The 20,173-nt window shown below is 36.9% G+C and overlaps 1 protein-coding gene across 1 annotated transcript in view; it reads left to right on the top strand.

The window, feature by feature from the left end:
• The window catches only part of LOC136250734 (adhesion G-protein coupled receptor V1-like), a 55,609-nt gene extending 37,504 nt beyond the window's left edge, over window positions 1–18,105 (top strand). The window contains exons 16-25 of the mRNA XM_066043311.1: window positions 4,764–4,901; window positions 4,962–5,168; window positions 7,569–7,706; window positions 7,768–7,974; window positions 9,669–9,806; window positions 9,868–10,074; window positions 12,508–12,645; window positions 12,707–12,913; window positions 16,049–16,174; window positions 17,705–18,105. Coding sequence (XP_065899383.1) covers window positions 4,764–4,901; window positions 4,962–5,168; window positions 7,569–7,706; window positions 7,768–7,974; window positions 9,669–9,806; window positions 9,868–10,074; window positions 12,508–12,645; window positions 12,707–12,913; window positions 16,049–16,174; window positions 17,705–17,823 — 1,625 coding nt within the window. The 3' untranslated portion in view covers window positions 17,824–18,105. The remainder of the gene's footprint in view (window positions 1–4,763; window positions 4,902–4,961; window positions 5,169–7,568; window positions 7,707–7,767; window positions 7,975–9,668; window positions 9,807–9,867; window positions 10,075–12,507; window positions 12,646–12,706; window positions 12,914–16,048; window positions 16,175–17,704) is intronic.
• The last annotated feature ends 2,068 nt before the right edge of the window (window positions 18,106–20,173 follow it).

Raw genomic sequence — 20,173 nt, 5'->3', positions numbered from 1 at the left:
GCTAAAACAAATCAACTGCAGAGAGATCAGCTACAAACAAATCACCTTATAGAGAGTTCAGCTACTAACAAATTACCCTGTAGAGAGATCGGTTGCAAACATATCAACCTGCAGAGAGATCAGGTACACACAAATCAACTTGTAGAGAGATCAGCTATGAACAAATCACCCTGTACAGAGATCAGATAAAAACTAGACACAATGTAAGGAGTTCAACTACAAGCAAATCACCCTGTAGAGCGATCAGCTAGAAACAAATCACCCTGAAGAGCTATAAACAAAGTACCCTGTAGAGAGATCAGCTACAAACAAATCACCCTGAAGAGAGGTCAGCTACAAACAAATCAACCTGTAGAGAGATAAGCTACAAACAAATCACCCTGTTGAGAGATCAGCTAGAAGAAGAGTTACCTTGTAGATAGTTCTGCTGGAAACAATTCACAATGTAGAGAGTTCAGCTGCAAACAAGTCACCCTGTGGAAAATGCTAGAAGATGTTACCTTGTAGATAGTTCAGCTACAAACAAATCACCCTGTAGAAAGATCAGCTAGAAGAAGAGTTACCTTGTAGATAGTTCTGCTGCAAACAATTCACCATGTAGAGAGTTCAGCTGCAAACAAGTCACCCTGTGGAAAATGCTAGAAGAAGTTACCTTGTAGATAGTTCAGCTACAAACAAATCCACCCTGTTGAGAGATCAGCTAGAAGAAGAGTTACCTTGTAGATAGTTCTGCTGCAAACAATTCACCATGTAGAGAGTTCGGCTGCAAACAAGTCACCCTGTGGAAAATGCTAGAAGAAGTTACCTTGTAGATAGTTCAGCTACAAACAAATCACCCTGTAGAAAGATCAGCTAGAAGAAGTTACCTTGTAGATAGTTCAGCTACAAACAAATCACTCTGTTGAGAGATCAGCTAGAAGAAGAGTTACCTTGTAGATAGCTCTGCTGCAAACAATTCACCCTGTAGAGAGATCAGCTAGAAGAAGTCACCTTGTAGAGCGTTAAGTTACAAAGAAACCACTATGCAGAGAGTTCTGTAACAAATATTATATAATTTGTACATTTACTGATAAATTTAGAAATATTTAAAGTATTTAACATCTGCTTCATCTTTTCTTCTTCCTGTGGTAAAGAAAAAAGATAGGTTAAAAAAAGCCCCAAAGCGAGCCATAGGCCGGCTTTGGGGTATACAAATACAAAAAGAAGTGAAATCTAATCCAAAACAGCCAAGCTGTAAAAAAGTGTGCGGCCCTCAAAAAGACTATGGTGAAAAAAGATGTGAAATCCAAGGTGGCGGCCAAGAAATGGCTGTGATGGTAGGTTAATGGTAAAAATTTTAGTAACGATAATTCAGGTGAATTTTGTGCCAAGACCAAGCGGCACCAAAATTCACCTGAATTGTCGTTATTAAAATTTTTACCATTAACCTACCATCACAGCCATTTCTTGGCCGCCACCTTGGATTTCACATCTTTTTTCACCATAGTCTTTTTGAGGGCCGCACACTTTTTTTACAGCTTGGCTGTTTTGGATTAAATATTATTTACTCTAATAAAGCAATCACGTTGAAACGAAATACTCTAATACAGCAACCAGCAAGACAATTGGAAGCTTAAACATCAATGAAAATGGTCTGGTACAGCAATAAACTGGCATTATGGTAGCATAATTTTGGCAATTCTCAAAAGCATAATAGGTGATTTTCTGAGCACTGCTCAAAAGCATAGTGCTTAATTTTTGGAGCATAATAGCCTCATTCGTACTGTGCAGTGCTTTGTTTGGCCTCCTGCCTTGCAACTGTGGTCAGACAGCCCTGGTCAGACAGCCCTGGTCAGACAGGCAGGCAGACAGGCTAGCAAGCAGCTGAATTCAAGTTTAAAAATTCTGTATCTGACCACCTTTGTTTCCTTGTTTCTAATGCTGTATTTGATGTTAGAAGGACTAATATTAGTAGTGATTTTTGTTAAGTAACATGTTTCTATGATGATTTTAAAGACGCTGTGTGTCATGTTGAGGGGGATTCCTACTTAAATAGTACTACCATACTGCTTGATATTTTGTACATATCCATCATGTCAAATCAACTATACTGCTATTATTACACATTTTCAAAAGTATTCACCAGATAAGGCTGAGAGTTTAACAGTCCATTCATTTTTCCCTGTAGAGTCAAAAATGAAGATTTAGAAAATGCAAACTAGTTTTTGTTCAGCAGGTCACATATGTGCAATATGCATGAAAGAGTGCATCTGCAGCTATCTAGCAGTTGTGTAGTTGCCAATATGATACGACGCATGATATGGTACATTTTTTTAAAAAGCAATTATATTCATGGGCTGCTAATGAATTTTCATAGCAAAGTACCGGCTATACCCCATTGCACTGTTATATAACAAGCTTTAAAAGAGTTCAGGAAAGTGGTAAGCATTCCAGCTACACTGTTATAGTGCAAATATACAAAACTTCATATTAATATTAATTAAATGTGTGGGCAGCTGATAATTTTTCATGGTTAGGTACCAGCTTTCACTTCACTGCATAATTATACAATAAGGTTAAAGTCTAAGAAACTGGTAAACAACCAAGTGACACTGTTAAATAGCACTAAACCAGACATCCATTTCCATGATTGCACAATCAAAATATCAATATGCAAGCATGATATCAGTATCGCGATACAGTCAGAGAGTATCGCAATATTCTGGATGCATTTCACATAATTTTTATCATGTGACTGCATTTTGGAAAAATGATCAAAATCGCACATTAGAAGTTTCAACATGAACCGTTTTAAAGAATTGAAATAAAATTGCTTTCTATCCAGTGTAATTTTCCAAGGATAGCAAGCACATGTATGAAGTTTACACAAGAAAAGCATCAATCTATTACCTTTTAGACTACTTCCAGCTAGTGCTGAGCGATACTACCGTTTTAGCTATATATCGCGATATTTTGAAAGTATAGTAATATTTTATTATTAACTATCGTGATACCATGCCTGTACATTACTGTCATTAAAAATCCATTTGTTATGCAGTTTAGTTGGCTAAGAATCCTTGTAAATGATAAAGTCCACCCATCTGGTTTCCCCTGCAGAGAGGTGTGAACACCATAACAACCTCAAAGCATGTGTTACAATAACTGTTGCTGCAAACAAGGATAGTTTGCTATCACCCATAAGGACTTTCTGCAGGAATGCTGAGCAATACATTATGTGGCACCAGCTATGATTGACATATTTGTAAGTATTGTGAACTATTCAGTATCATGAATAGTGGCTTTAGTATCGATCATGATACTAAAATGGCATGCATGCAGTATCACTCAGCCCTACTTCTAGCACTTGTAGCTGCTTGTAGAGTTTCTGACCAAATAAGATAGAAAATATGAGCAGTTGGATGAGTGAAGTAGTATCACTAGTGCTCATACATGAATGAAATGCAGACACAACATTACAGGGCATTAGTAGCTGATGTGCAGCAAAATCAACGGAAAAAATGTTTGGCCAACCGTATCAGGTCATCCACCGGTACACTGGAGATTCTTGTCATGCCAGGTCCTTCACAAGACTAGAAACCACCATCCAAGCTCACCACACCACCAATCTCTTAAAACCAGCCTTGAGTTGTTTGAACAATGCTGAGGATCAAAACTAGTAGTATGATACAGTAGTGCATAATACTAGTGGTGTTAATTTGATTTGCCGGATGTGCAATTTGAATCAGTTTTGTAAAATCTGTTATGCCTGATTTTCTATAGTGATTGTGTGGCTACTGTTGCACACTTTAGACAATAAGGCACCCACAAACATTTAATGGCATGCTCCATGAAGACTTAACAGATTTCTTTACATTTTAATGGCTTGTAAAGAATGCTTGTATAGCAAGTTCCCTGGGTTATCTTGTGGCACATTGTATTTATTCTAACAGCATTTTTGAAAGACATTAAGTAAAAATTTCAACAGTAACACATATGCCTTTATATTACCTCATGTTTTGCTTTAGATTGAACAGCAAGGAACTGGTGTAAATGAACATCCTAGATAATGTTATTTATGCGCAAGCTTTTCCTACTTTATGGCTTTGTTATTGAATTTCATACCTTTGCAATTGACTTTGTCCCATTTGCAGTTGAATTCATCATTTTTGCAGTAGAATTTGTCATTTTTGCAGTAGAATTTGTCACTTTTGCAATAGAATTTGTTACCTTGGCAATTGAATTTGATGTATTTGCAATAAAATTACGCTCTAGGGTTTATTAGAATTAGTCACATTTGCATCATGACTGATTGTTTGTTCTACTGGCCAAGATAGAAGTGAATTTCTTTCATTAAGTTATTGTGTTATTGTTGCATACATCTGTGTCATGATTTCTAAATGAATTACTGGATATCAGAGGTGTAAAATTCCATGTGAACATTTGGTGGCATAATGTCCATCAATAGCAGTGGTAACAATTCTTATCAAGCATGCTGTACACGAATTAAGCACTGAATACAACCAATTCCTACAAGTTCTTGTTAATCAATCAGTTGTCTCGCATAGTGTTCTTGGTTAGCCAGGTGTTCACTGATTAGGTGTGATGAAATTTCTTGCAAATGCAATAGCACTTAATTCTACTGCAAACGAGTGAAATTCAATTGCCAAGACAATGATTTGTATTGCATAAGAAATGAATTCAATTGTAAATGGGATGAACTCAAGGTGAAATGTGACAAATTCAATAGCTACTATTATATACATAATTTACATAATTCATTATAGCTCCTACCATAAATTTCAACCAGTCAACATACAATATTGATGAAGATGATGGTCCAGCACAACCTGTACTAGTTCTCAGTAACCCATCATCAACTGATATTACTATCAGTGTGTTTAGTACTGATGGATCAGCTACTGGTAAGGATACATTATTACCTTCAACTTTAACCCATTGAAGATATCTGTTTGTAATTACAGGAGGAGGTGTTGACTACAGTTCTGGACCATATATTGTGACAATACCTGCTGAACAGATCAGTGTTCCATTTGATGTTCCAATAAATGATGATAATGTGTTTGAGGAAAATGAAGAATTTCTCCTCACAATTGATCAATCCTCATCACTCAATGGTGTGATTATTGGTAGTCCAAATGTAGCAGTTGTGAATATGTCAGATAATGATGGTAAGCCAGCAACATCAGCGTAAAGCTTTTCTGTGTTCTATAATTTGTACTATTTCCCTTTTTTCATAATACTGCAACAGTAAAATCAATTTCATAGGTGGTGGAAGAGGGAGTGCTGGGGGTGCTCCAGGTCTTCCAACTATTTCGCTGGAGGTGATAAGCACCCCCAATTCATCTTATGATAACTTGGACAAACACTAATAATAATACCGTATATGACCGTATTAAAGCCGGGCTCAAATACACGCAGGGGCTCAAATATACTCCGGTTACAGCTAGAGGACTGTCATAATAAACGCCGGGACTCATTTAAACGCTGGGGTGCTAATGATATACACTGAAAGGTGTTCTAAACTCGTGTCAGCTGCTAACTATACAGTGATGTCTCGTCACCAGTCTTATGATGTCTTGTCTTTTTCGACTATGCCTTCTCTTCTGGTGATGGCCATAGCGTAATTATCATGGTCATTGTCATCTTTCCGCCTGACTTCCAATGTTTCACTCAGCAGAGGAGTCCATGGGTTTATGTACGTGATGGGCTATGGATTTCGTATTTCGTAGGTACTTGTACTGGCACCTGTCATTCTCAACAAGTGGCTAGTAAGAAATAAACGCCCGGGGCCAAATTAACGCCGGTCTCGTTTAAACGCCGGGTCAAAAATGATTTATAGGAAATAAACGCCGGGCTTCTATACGGTCATATACGGTAGTATAAAAGTACAGAACATTTATACAAAAACGAAAGACAATAAACAGCTTATGTTTACCTATGGCATGAAAATATGTGTGTTATTCATACAGTAGTCTATGGTCACTTGAAACATGACTTTTTCACATACCTAGTTTTGTGCTGGCTGCTGCAATAAGTCTAAACATGCCTTCAAAGTGACCCAAAATGCTACTGAAAAGTTAATACAGAATTTTAAGCATCTTTTCCAAGCTTCAGTTGGGCCCTCCTTCATTCTTTTGCCATTGTCTACATGCATGGTTGTTTCGTTATATTCACAAACTTATTACATGTGTTCTAGATGTAGCATCGCTACTACATGTGTATTTACTCACATTGTTTGTTGCATGCCTGTAATTCAATGGCTGCAGCTATTTGCAAGCTTATACCTACAGTAGGCCTGCGCCTATTATTGCAGCATAATCTTCAGAATAATGGGTCACCGATTTCTTGAGAATAATTCCGGAATTATAGGATGGTTACAGGCATAATTTTAGAATAATCGGTGGAATCAGGGGGCGTGTCTCTTCTTGATAACCTAGAAGAAAGAATTAAGCTACTACAAATGATATAAAGCTGACTGGAGCGCTGGCTGAAAGGAGCTGAAAAGCCTCTAAAGATCGATATACTCTAATAAAACGCTCAAACACTCTAATAGAGCATTCAGATCGTTTCATGTTAACAATCTGCAGCCAGCATCAGGGATTTAACTACATATGATTATCTGCAATTCTGAAACTTGTACATCTTATGCCAGTGTATCTTCTTCAAGTCTTTATCTTCTTCAAGTCTTTAAGCATTATTATCTACATAACTTAGTAGCTATACAGTAGTTACAGCATAATACACCATTAATTAAATACACTTGAATTATTACTGTAGATAGCTATTCTAAGTCTGCTGTAACTAATATGGATAGAAAAATGATGTGTAAGGTGGAATGCTTCATATACAGTATGGCTGTTAATAATTTGGACAAAACTACTTATAGCAGCATCTTGAAAAACAGGCGACTAGCCACAGATATAATTGTGACTGGATTTGCAAAAAGGGGTCTTCCACACACATCCAATTCTATGAACTTAGAAGATCATAACGTTGTGTTCAAGAAAACCTGAAATTTTCTCCATCCATTACCCTATGTTGGTACTCACTACTGTCCAAATTTCAAGGCAGCAACTTTTTCCAATCCGAAGTTATGAATTGCAAATGGATGTGTGTGGAAGACCCATTTTCACAAATCTGTATACTGAATGAGAACAATTATGGAATAATAGGTTGGATACAAGATTAGCAAAAAGAATAATAGGAGAATTTTTTGGGAAATTCTGGAAAGAATAATAGGTAAAATTTTGAGCATAATAGGCTCAGGCCTAACCTACAGTGTTCATGTTCATTCATGCGCATGCAAATTAGTTGCTGCAACAAGCTACCCACCCAAAGACTATGATCATTTGTAGGCTGTTGTGGCTACAGTTTCAAGCTATTTCGTATTTTTACCAGTTATCTGAATATACAAGAGTATTAAATTTTAGGTACAATTATATTAAATTTTTATGCATGTATTTTTGGATGTCCTCCTTGTATTAAGTACAAGTGGAAATTTAATTAGGAAGTCATAATGCAAAAATTTGTTCACATGAGCTTATGCTATTAATATCTTCACAATTTAGCACCTGTCGTGAGGTTCACGCAGTCAACATACAAAGTTGATGAAGATGATGGACCGGCACAACCTGTACTAGTTCTCAGTAACCCATCATCAACTGATATTACTATCAGTGTGTTTAGTACTGATGGATCAGCTACTGGTAAGGATACATTATTACCTTTAACTTTAACCCATTGAAGATCCCTGTTAATAATTTACAGGAGGAGGTGTTGACTACAGTTCTGGACCATACAATGTGACAATACCTGCTGGACAGATCAGTGTTCCATTTGATGTTCCAATAAATGATGATAATGTGTTTGAGGAAAATGAAGAATTTCTCCTTACAATTGATCAATCCTCATCACTCAATGGTGTGATTATTGGTAGTCCAAATGTAGCAGTTGTGAATATATCAGATAATGATAGTAAGCTATCATATCATCAATAGCATACATGCAGTACACTGTAAAAAAATTAGTAGTGAATAATTTCTGCCACAATACTTACTATTTTTGTGTAGTGACCTTCTCTACTTTTGTAGTGACTTTCACTACATTGCAGTGAACGTGACAGTCATCACTACATGGTAGTGACCAGGTGCGGTTCTAAGGGAGTTTCACTGGTTTCCAGATACCAGTCAGCTTTTTAAAATTGAATAAATAATTAAAACAGTAAGCAGAATTTTAGTCTAAAATGTGGTGTATTACTAAAAGGTAGTACCTTCTAGTGGTTAAACTATGTAAATTGCTTCTCTCCAGCACAGAACTGCTTTTCCCAAAATTTAAACATGTTGAGCGTCTCTAAAAATAATTATCTATTATGCTTTTATCACTTCCGATACTGCAACAAATTTCTCTTTATGGACTTACAGTGGTAACATTTAACTGCGGAACATTTTATTGGGTTTTTGGTTCATTATTAGCTAAAAGAGTTGTAATAAAGGGAGCCTACCACTGTTGCCTTTGAGTTGGAAACCAATCAACAGATTTTCTAGAACTGCCCCTGGTAATGACAGCCACTATGAAAGTAGCTGTGAACGTCACTACACAAAAACAGTGAGTATTGTGGCAGACATTAGTAGTGACCTTCATTACATTTAGTAGTGATCATGACCTTCACTAGTTTGCTTTAACTGCATGGTACGTATTTGCATGTAAACACAATTTGCCACTGTAGGTTAACAGACAGGGTATGAATGGGATCAACATTCATTAACAGAATTGGAACACACATATTCAATACCATAACATGTGTACACATTGATCTCTCAAGGCAGCATAGGTGGTATATATACAGTGTAGTTGGCCAAACATTTTCTGTGTTGATTTTTCTGCGTATCATGCATGATCAGTCACTAAGAATTAAGCCAGCCGTGTCAATAATTTCCTATACAGTACTACTTTACTACATGGCATAGGCGTAGCAACTCAAGGGGGCAGCTCCAGTCCCTATTGAATTTCCTTACTTTAGGGAAATAGCTGTAGCAATCTGATTAGTTTGGTGTGTTTCCTGTCTTATCTAACAACAGTTATAATGCAGCAATGATGCAACTTGAAAAATGAACCATGGAGCTATGCTTGTGGAAAGTCATGTTTTCTTTGTTGCTGGTAATATACCCAAGTGTAGCATGTTGGCTGCCAGACTGTTTGACACATCACTGTGCGTCTTCATGTACAGCCAGCAAACTGACCTAAACTCAACAAAATCACATAAACCTTAAAACACGTTCCTTGATATTATTGTAGTTCTTATAGTTCATGCTAGCTACAAATTTACAGTAAATTGATGCTGATCATAAAGCTATATATATATATAATGACTTCAGTATTTGCAATCATATTGGTCAGGGTGATTGGTCACCCACCAACTTTTATCCTGCAATGCACTATACTGCATAACAGAATACTGTACATGTGCTGATACTTAGTGCATCAAACAAATCAGTTTTGTTTATTATACAACTTTTACATTTACATACAATGGTGTCTAGTGCAAGTGGCGACTTGCACTAGACACCGTTAGACACCATAAGCTGCCTAACTTTATTCCCAAGAAGAGTATGCAAAAAAACATATAACTTTGTCTATTTACACAAGCACTAACATTTATTGTATTTTAGTACCTACTGTGAAGTACATCAAGTCTAAATATAAAGTTAATGAAAACGATGGACAAGCACAACCTGTACTAGTTCTCAGTAACCCGTCATCAACTGATATTACTATCAGTGTGTTTAGTACTGATGGATTGGCGACTGGTAAGGACACATTATTACCTTCCACTTTAACCCATTGAAGATTTCTGTCTATAATTTACAGGAGGAGGTGTTGACTATAGTTCTGGACCATACAATGTGACAATACCTGCTGGACAGACCAGAATTCCATTTGATGTTCCAATAAATGATGATAAAGTGTTTGAGGAAGATGAAGAATTTCTCCTCACAATTGATCAATCCTCATCACTCAATGGTGTGATCATTGGTAGAAGAGACAAAGCAGTTGTAACAATACTGGATAATGACTGTGAGTGAAGTAATATTGTTTAGTAGGATTCCCCCTAAAATGAATGAATGGTTCTTTCCTATTGTTGCTGTTAAAACCATCACAGAAGTATCATGCACTTTAAATGGAAGAGTCTTAGTGCATCCAACATAATAACGTCACATCCAAAATGTTAAAACAAACACTTACAAAAGCCAAACATTGAATTAAAATTTTCAAAACTCATTTTTCCCTGCCTCTCAGCTTGTTGCCTGTCAGCTGACCATGATTACAAGGCTACAGGCTAAGCAAAGTAGCACACGGCCACCATTTCACACCACCATAACAAACTCACATGTGATATATACCTTTTCTATTTCCAATAAGTGTCCTTTGCTTTTAATTTCAGTCATTCTTTTCATCATGCAAGAAAACTATACACCAAGGTGTTAATTTTTCATAGAGAAGCATACGTGATTGCATTATGCAAACATACACATTTTACATGCCAGCAAACTGAATGATGTAGCACTTAATTCCTTAATTGTATTGATTAACTTGCTCTTGGTATCAAAATGTAGCCAGATGTTTAACTGCACTCATGAAAATTTCAGGTTATATGCAATGGTAAAAAGTTATGAAGCTTCAAAGTTCAAAAAATGGGTCAACTTTTGTGTGTGAAAAAGGTAGCTATTTGCAAATCCAGTCACATTATTTAGGTGACACCAACCTACGTATATGAAGCAGTTATATGATACTACAAGAGGGGGAAGATAGCTGCCTGTAGCAGATAATTACTGAAAGCAGAGCATGGTAGTTGTGCCCTTGAAAAATCAAAACACAGTGGTCAAAAATAGCCAGAATTCAGTAACCACTCCCCTTAGTGATCTAATTGCAGTTAGCTGTAGTTTTGCTGTAGAAAACAAGACATAGCAACTACACTACTTCCAGAGGTGTAGTCAGACGTTTGGTGATGCCAAGTCCTAGCTAAATATTTGCAGCAAAGATATAGGAAATACATACCTTAGTGTGTGGAGAGCCTTGGGGGGTAGGGGGGCATAAAATTAGACCCTCTGAAGAAAATTGAATCTGAGAGTGATTTCAGCAGTTTATCACAGTATCATACAGTACAGTAACACTGTAAATTGGGATCATGAAGAACTAGGATTTTCCAGCCAAGAATATTGCTAGGGAAACATCAATTTCCCAGACAAAATTTTTGGCATAATGGGTAGGTAAAAGCAATTAGCAAAATGCTGGCATAATTGGTTCAATTTTTGTGAAGTGGACATGAAAACTGATCGAGATACCCAAATAGAACAGTCACATACAATCAAATATCAGCAATACATAGTTAATCGTTGCAGGAAGAGCAAATGGCAATCAAGACACCCTAATAGAACAGTCAGACATGTTAAGCAATATTAGCCAGCTTCTTGCTGTGCATGGTAAGAGCAAGTACAAATTGAGATACTCTAATAGAACAGTCACTTTAAGGTGAAATTGTAGCTTTGCACTTGGAAACTGATGGTTAATCAATAAAAAGGTTAATGCTGAGCAAAATATATAATTCTTGAGCAAAATATGGAGCATAATAGGTAAAAAAAAGAATTGCTGGAAAGAAAAATAGGTGGAAAAATGCAAAATAGACTCGTCCCTAAATATTTCCCTAAAACCATCCTCAATTTGTATTCATGACAGCTTGGCAGCATTGGTTAGGCAAAACCAAGCCCAAAAATGTCTTCAGACCAATCCCAAACCCTTCCGAAATGTTTCCATAGAATTTTAAAATATATATATTTGACAGACTTTTATGCTGTCTGACTGACTGACTGCCTGCCTAACTGATGGAAACAGCCAAGCATGATTCAATAATGGATAAAGCTACAAGCTTATTTCCTCTATGCCGCTTCATCACAAGATGAGTTTCACCAACTGTGGTACATACAATACATGCATTGCCTTTGTCCTCCTTTGTGTTCCAGTTCTTTTCACTGACTATACACAAGGTGTTGATTCATGAAACCATGATGTGGCTTCCTTGTGGCTCTGTTGGCTATTATGCTTATCGCCCATACTTTCTGTAGTGACTGGATTGAACAATACTTACTGTCAACAAAATCACTTGCATTTCTCTGTGTTTATGCTAACACAAACTTATTTGATGTTCCATGAATGCATGCCTTCAGAATGAATCCAGTATTTGAGATCACATGATTGGTCACCCAAAATTGGTTATTAGCCAGTGATTGGCTTACTGTCAGTTGTGCTATGTTGAATTACAGTTTATTGTACACATGCACTTACTCAGTGTATTCTATATCATTGAAACAAACCAGCTATTTTGTAACTTTTACATGTACGTACATGTATAATGATGGTGTGTGGTGCAAGTTACAACTTACTTTAGAAGAGTAATCAGCAAACTAGCAACTGTACTAGTTTACATGAGCACTATCATTTATTCTATTGTAGTACCTAGTGTGAAGTTCATCAAGACTAAATATAAAGTTAATGAAGATGATGGACCAGCACAACCTGTACTAGTTCTCAGTAACCCATCATCAACTGATATTACTATCAGTGTGTTTAGTACTAATCGATCAGCTACTGGTAAGGATACATTATTACCTTCAATTTAAATGCATTAAAGTTTCCTGTTTACAATTTACAGGAGGAGATGTTGACTACAGTTCTGGACCATACAATGTGACAATACCTGCTGGACAGATCAGTGTTCCATTTGATGTTCCAATAAATGATGATAATGTGTTTGAGGAAAATGAAGAATTTCTCCTCACAATTGATCAATCCTCATCACTCAATGGTGTGATTATCGGTAGAAGAGACAAAGCAGTTGTAACAATACTGGATAATGACTGTGAGTGAATTGTATGATCCCATTTACTTTATTGTGTATAATACTTGATTGATTCTTACATCATGACAAAAACAACCATAATGAACAAGTAGAAAGAAGACCACTTAATAGCTGTGTAAGGTTTATTTTACAGTGTAAATAGCAGCTGACTTAATACATAATAAGAGATTGAAGGCATGGGTTGGAGCTGGTTAAATACATACTAATTGCCACTAAAAGACATCGCCATTATTTAAGGCTTGCTAGGTTAAAATAGAACAAACCTGATAATGAAGTGGAATGGCCACTTCATTTCCCAGTAACTGTAGGGGCACACATTTAGTTGCAATTTCCATAGTAACAACTAGGATTGATTGCATAAGCATTTCTCGTACTGTTATTCATTTATTATGCTGTATAATGTGTGGAACAAATCAAAAAAAAGTGGGGTGGCCACATCATTTTCCAGTATTTTTTGCATCATAATTCAGGGTGTGCATTAAGTGGTTTAACTGATTTTTATAATTATGTCTGGCCATGCTGTGGTATTCACAACTCGAGAGTAATTATATTTTAATAAAAAGTACACCAGTACATCATCATTATAAGCTAGAATAATACTTGCAAATGCATGATATATATCCCTGCTTTCAGCTTTTCTACTGTGTGTGACTGTGTGATGCTCAAGCCCCATTGCACATGTGTTACCACGTCAAACAGCAGTGCAGTTATAATTATTGGACATGTTAGGAATGTGGTTGGCCAGAACTTTGACCATTTTAAAAAGGTGGCAAACAGCAGACTTGTCAGTTGGTACATATAGGAAATGGTACTTATTTTGTCAGGGTCTGGATTGATTTGATTCCCTCTTCACTGATGATGGTACCCAAGTATATTTCACTATTTTTACCTCTGAGTTGAAGCTTTCCCCAGTTGAATTCAATATTGCACTCACAAGCTCTTTTGAGCATGTTATGATCAGATTTGTCAACTGTGGTAGCTGAAATAACAATAGCATCAGCCATTATGTGTACACCCTCAATTCCTTCAAAAGCAGACTTCTTCTTTTGAAATACTTTGCTTGCAGAAGTGATGCCAATTGGCAACAAGTAAAATATTACTGGCAAAGGGTATATTAAATGTACACAAGTTGGGAACTGTAACTCTACCTGCCAGTAGCCATCTTTGAGGTCAAGTGTGGAAAAGAATTTCTTGCCAGTGAGGTGGCTTTAAATTTCTTGAGCTGTAGGTATTTTTTAATCACCTTTTACAACATTGTTAAGATCTCTTGGGTCTAAACATTAATGCAGAGTGCCATTCTTCTCAACTACTACTACACTGTGTACAGAGACATTGGTATCCATGAATGAATTGTAGGTACAAGGGGTGGTAGACTGAGACTAGACTCTACATGGCTGTCCACTGTTGATGTTCAGGACAGCAAAGCTACAAAGGTTTCAAATGGTTAAAGAACAAGCTGCCAATTGAGCATACAGCAATAAAGCTGTCAGCTTTTGGAGGTTCACTTAGTACTCCAGTTGGCACATTGCAAAGGATAACTCACTATAAATATGTCAAGGGACCACATTTTTTGTTGTAGCCAAAGTGTTCCAACCCATCCTGGGTCTTAGAGATTATATCACACTAGGTCTGACCTAGAGTTCATGGCATATAGTTCATGACATCCACACATGTTAAAGGAAATGATTAAACAATTTTCCAATGTGAACAAAAGCAGTGTTTGGATATCAATCTCCAGTGTGGCATGATAAAGAAAGTTGACCCACCCACTGACTGAGTGTCTGAGGTTTCATTATCGGTGTAAAAGTTGTATTTTCTGATTGGGACTTGGGAACTGTTGCAGGCTGATTTCTACCATGTTGCAAAGTGGTTGTATTTATGACAAATAGAGCACCTCTGTCCATGCATACTCTAGGTATTCTATTGGTCTAAGTGTACGTATATGCACCTCTCTAATAACAGCATCAACCTGATGTTTTTGTTCTTACATTCCTTCATCTCCTTAATGTTTGGCTTTGAGGATTCTGTTCTCTGGGCCATTAGATCAACAAAATGTATATTAGTTTCTTGTAGGAATCATTCCTTCAGATCATTATTTTCTCAATTCAAAAACAAACTTGTCTCAAACTGTTTCTGTTTTAACTGTCTCTTTTTATCGTACTCACAATGGTTGATTTATATGTAATTTCAGCCTCATGAGGTAGGCTTTCCTTTGTAGGGACTAAGAATTGTAACTCTCATATTCTTGCAAGGTTGACAATGTCTCAAGGACCTTATCAAATTTCATGTTGTTGCAAGCTGGTGCCCATGCAAGTGTCAGCTGGTAGCTACTCTAGCTTTTGGTAGCTAGTTCGACATGAACATGAGTGCAATGCATCAAGTCAGCCTAAGAATCTGTGCAGGCATTGTATTGCTTCACATTTTGGCATGTGGCTGAAATAATATTCATTGCTGAGCAGCTAGTGTAGCAATGTACATAGCCTTAGTTATTCTTAATGTATTGACAAACAAGCATGTGGTACAGGATATCAATGGCAATTCAGCACAGCCATTATACTGCTTCCCATTCATTCAGACAAGTCAGCAATAGCCAATATAGCCTGCTGCTTCTTGCTTCTTCCATGTTTGTATATAAATGGGCATCATTGATCTGCACATGTCCACACTCATTCAGTTTGCATCTACTGGCCTGCATCCTTCGGGCAAATTAGATACAAACCTCAAGGATGTGTTACAAGTATTACACAGCATATATCACATAGACTGTATGTAAAAGTATACTGTTTATGAGACTGAATTTTGTAAAATCATCCTTATGATTGTGCCTGAAGCAATAATTTTTGAAATTAGTATGGTGCTGTAAATAGCAAAGAACACTAAAACATTTCTAAAAATTTTCTTGTACGTAATTCAAGGCATCTATTGTTTGTTCTACCCTTAAATGGGGTAGGAATTATACCTATAATGCTGTGTTTCAGAACTAAATATTGAATGTGTCGAATGTACCCATAAGGGTGATCTTCCAAAATTTGGTCACAAACTGCATACAAAAAAATGTTTTACATCACATACAGTTAATTCCATTTATGTCAACAAAAAGGACTGTCAACTGATTGGTACAACTCTGTTCTACAGGTATTCCTTGTATAATAGAAAGTATTACCGATGATGTTATGGGAAGTACAGCAACCATTGCATTTTCATCTAGTAACCCTACTGCCACTTTCAAGTGTAACTTGGATAACAAAGGATTTAAATCTTGTGAGTAAATCATTGTACAGTGGAACCTGTGTATTAGGGACACTTAGGACTAGACAAAAGTGTCCTATTACCCAATTGTCAACGTCTGCTAAGCAATAATTTGGGACCATTATTACATGTGCAGATGATGCAGGTGTCTTTTTTTTATTTTCAAGAGTCCTGATTAACAGGTTACACAGTACTATATACATAGATTGTTTGCTATGCACATCACAATGTGTATACACAATGGTACTTACATATGCTATGAACTAAGAGCACATTGGACAATGTACCACTCTGCGTGGGCAGTTCAAAGGCACCGCCAGTGCCATAATTTGTATATTGCACTGCTGCAGACCGCAGCGAGTGCATTATAACTAATAACGCACTGGTCGCGGTTTTTTAGACCACAACGAGTGCATTATAAAGTATAATGCACCGACCGCAGTGCAATATACAGATATTGCACTGGCTGCGGTTTTGTGCAGCATAGCACAAGTGCCGGTGGCGAAGACCACTACGACACCTCACCTAATAAGTGGAAAGACACTTCACGGATCACTCGAATTCTTTTATAGCCTGACATGTAAAGGTCAATTGTGGGCCATAATGTCACCAATACGTATAATGTTTACAAGCAGCCAATGGCGATCGAAAAAGCCAACACAGGTGGCCACAACTCTAGTCTACATATATAAACGTACTTATACACCTAGCCCAGATTAAACTGTAGTCCACTTCGACAATGACTCAATAAAACAAATATATTCTAAATAATACTAACCTTTACGTTTGATTGTGGTAACCAGTTTTGTCATGCTACCAGATTCGAGTTTAGCCAGTGTGAATAGTAAGAATTAGACTAGTATCATTTAGTAGTTAGGTTTTGTTTACTTAAAACGTCTATTTAGCTACTTTTTTTTCGCTCGAGAGAATCACTATGGCGATTAGTCTGGCGCTTAGTCTATATGGCGATTGAGTGATCACGCTGGCATGCTGAGCACTACATGATGAGAGTCGAACAGTGAATGCAGGTTAGTGATATAACCCATAACGTACTAGCTTTCAATATCTCAGGTGGCTGCAGTACTGCAGGGGGAACGTCATCGCAACGTTCGGCTTTGTTACCCACAATCGATGTTAGAAACCTGGCCTTTATAAGTGTTACAGCTGTCTTGTGAGACTCTCCTCACCTATTAGGTGAGTGGTACATAACAGTTATACAACGTGCACTCGTGCTCTGCCTGTATAAACGCACTTGCCTTCAGGCCTAATGGCCCTCAGGCTCGTGCGTTTATATCAGGCAGAGCACTCGTGGCCGTTGTATAACTATATAATAATATATATGCTGCACAGGTGTACATTAATTGTATAGTATACCCACTAGCTTGCTACACACAATATTGGTTGACAACTTTTTAGTATGGGACATGCATATAAAATAGTATATGCATTCATAAATAAATATTGTAGGTAGGGATAGACGATACATAACAGTGTAGTGTGCTTTAATTGAAAAGAGTGTCTTGTAACTTCACATTTGATTAGGTTCAAGTCCAATGATTCATACTGATCTTCAAAAAGGGAAACATCGCATTGCACTGAAAGTAAAGTGTTCCAGAGGATGCAGCAGACAACAAAGAAAGAAACACATTTTCAAAGTGTAAACCACAACCAACTACTTGTACAGTTATTGTTATTACATTATACATAATTAGTATGCCTATATATGCTGAACATGTGCACATAAACACTGTTGGCTTAGAATACATATGAAATAGGCAAGAACTGTGTTATATACACTATATGATTAGCGGCTATTAGAGATGTAATTTACAACAAGTTATTCTTTATAATTATGTAGTTTTTTGCTATGTAGTGTGTAAGTGATCATTAGCAAGAAATTAACATCTCGATGCTAAACTTGAACAACAATAAATCTGTTTAAATTTGGCTGCCTTTTGTTTGAAAAGGTGTATATTGTTATTCAAGATTGAATCTAAATAGTTGTGATAAGGAGTAATCTAATCCAAAACAGCCAAGCTGTAAAAAAAGAGTGCGGCCCTCAAAAAGGCTATGGTGAAAAAAGATGTGAAATCCAAGGTGGGGCACAAAATTCACCTGGATTGTTGTTATTAAAATTTTTACCATTAACCTACCATCACAGCCAATTCTTGGCCGCCACCTTAGATTTCACATCTTTTCCACCATAGCCTTTTTGAGGGCCACACTTTTTTTACAGCTTGGCTGTTTTGGGTTAGATTTCACTTCTTTTTGTATTTATATACCCCAAAGCTGGCCTATGGCCAGGCCAGCTTTGGGGCTTTTTTAACCTATCTTTTTTCTCTTTTCCACAGGAGGAAGAAAAGATGAAGCAGATGAATACTTTAAATATTTCTGATTTTATCAATAAATGTACAAATTATATATATATATATATATATATATATATAATGCATACATTTATTACAGAATTCTACATGGTGGTTTCTTTGTAACTGAACATTCCACAAGGTGAGTCCTTCTAGCTGATCTCTACAGGGTGAATTGTTTGTAACTGAACTATCTACAAGGTAACTTCTTCTAGCTGATCTCTCTACAGGGTCATTAGTTAGTAGCTGAACTCTCTACAAGGTGACTTCTTCTAGCTGACCTTTCTACTGGGTAATTTGTTTGTAGCTGAACTCTCTACAGGTGATTTGTTTGCAGCTGAACTCTCTACATGATGGTTTCTTTGTAGCTGAACTCTGTACAGGGTAATTTCTTCTAGCTGATTCCTCTACAGGGCGATTTGTTTGTAGCTGAACTCTCTAGATGGTGGTTTCTTTGTAGCTGAACTCTCTACAAGGTGAGTTCTTCTAGCTGAACTACGTAGTTGAACTCCCTACAAGGTAGCTTCTTCTAGATGATCTCTCTATATACAGGGTGAATTGTTTGTAGCTTATCTCTATACAGGTTACTAGTTTCTAGCTGATCTGTTGAATTCTTTTCAGGGTGACTGCTCTATTAGGTTGACTGCTCTATTAGAGTATCTCGATCTCGCACTTGCTACACCAAGTTTGATTTCGTGTTATAACTCCGTGGCTTCAAGTCTGATTTTTCTACACCATTGAAGATCCTTTCTAAGATGATTACTCCATCTGTACAGCGAATTTCAAAGCATTACCCCAAGTGGTTTTTCTGGTGGGCGTGGAAAGTAGTATTTTTATTAGTTGATCTCGATTGCGTAATTGTTACACACTGTTGGTTTTTTTTTGTTCTATCTTCCTTGTTTTTAGCTCGATTTCTTTCAAACTACAAAAGATGTGAGGTTCAATAGTTAACCTATTCACCCACCGATATTCAGCTTCTTCCCATACGCGGTTTACCCTGTAGGCGTGACAACATATTGGTGTTATTTTTCGTGAATAATCGCTAATACCTCTTTGCCTACTTATCGTATTCCAGCTACAGTTGGTACAGAGATGCGCCTTTATACCCCCTTCTGTGTGCCAAATTTCAAGGCAATCGGATATTGCATTCGCGTTTTATAGCGGTTTTGTAAGTGTGCGAAAAGAGGAAGAAAATAAGAAGAAACTAAGCCAATTTTTGAAGTCGCATATCTCGGGAACGCTAGAAGCGATTTCGCTCAAATTTGGAATTTGGAGTACTGAAGTTGGAGGGAGTGTCCACAGCAAAAATCGTCAGCTATATGATTGCTACGTATGTGCATAAGGCAATGGAAAGGGAGGTGGGTTTACTTCCCTCAGAATGATACAGACTGAAACCACATAATTATGTGATGGTATAGTGTGGTTATTAGATATAATCTATTTCAGGTAGTGTGGTAAATACCGTAATTTGCTTTATTTTCATTGTAAAATAATTTTCGTATGCAAAATTTGTACGAAAATTTTCATACAAGATCGAACCACTCTAATAGAGCAGTCATTCACGTAAATTATACAAAAAATTATATCACAAAAAAAAATTGCAGCGAATTATGGTAAACTGAAACCATATATGCAATAGTATAGT

Source organism: Dysidea avara, chromosome 1, assembly GCF_963678975.1.
Source record: "Dysidea avara chromosome 1, odDysAvar1.4, whole genome shotgun sequence".
In the NCBI taxonomy this organism is placed as follows: Eukaryota; Metazoa; Porifera; class Demospongiae; order Dictyoceratida; family Dysideidae; genus Dysidea; species Dysidea avara.
Note: the sequence above shows the minus strand (reverse complement) of the source record. Positions and strands in the feature narration are given on the sequence as shown.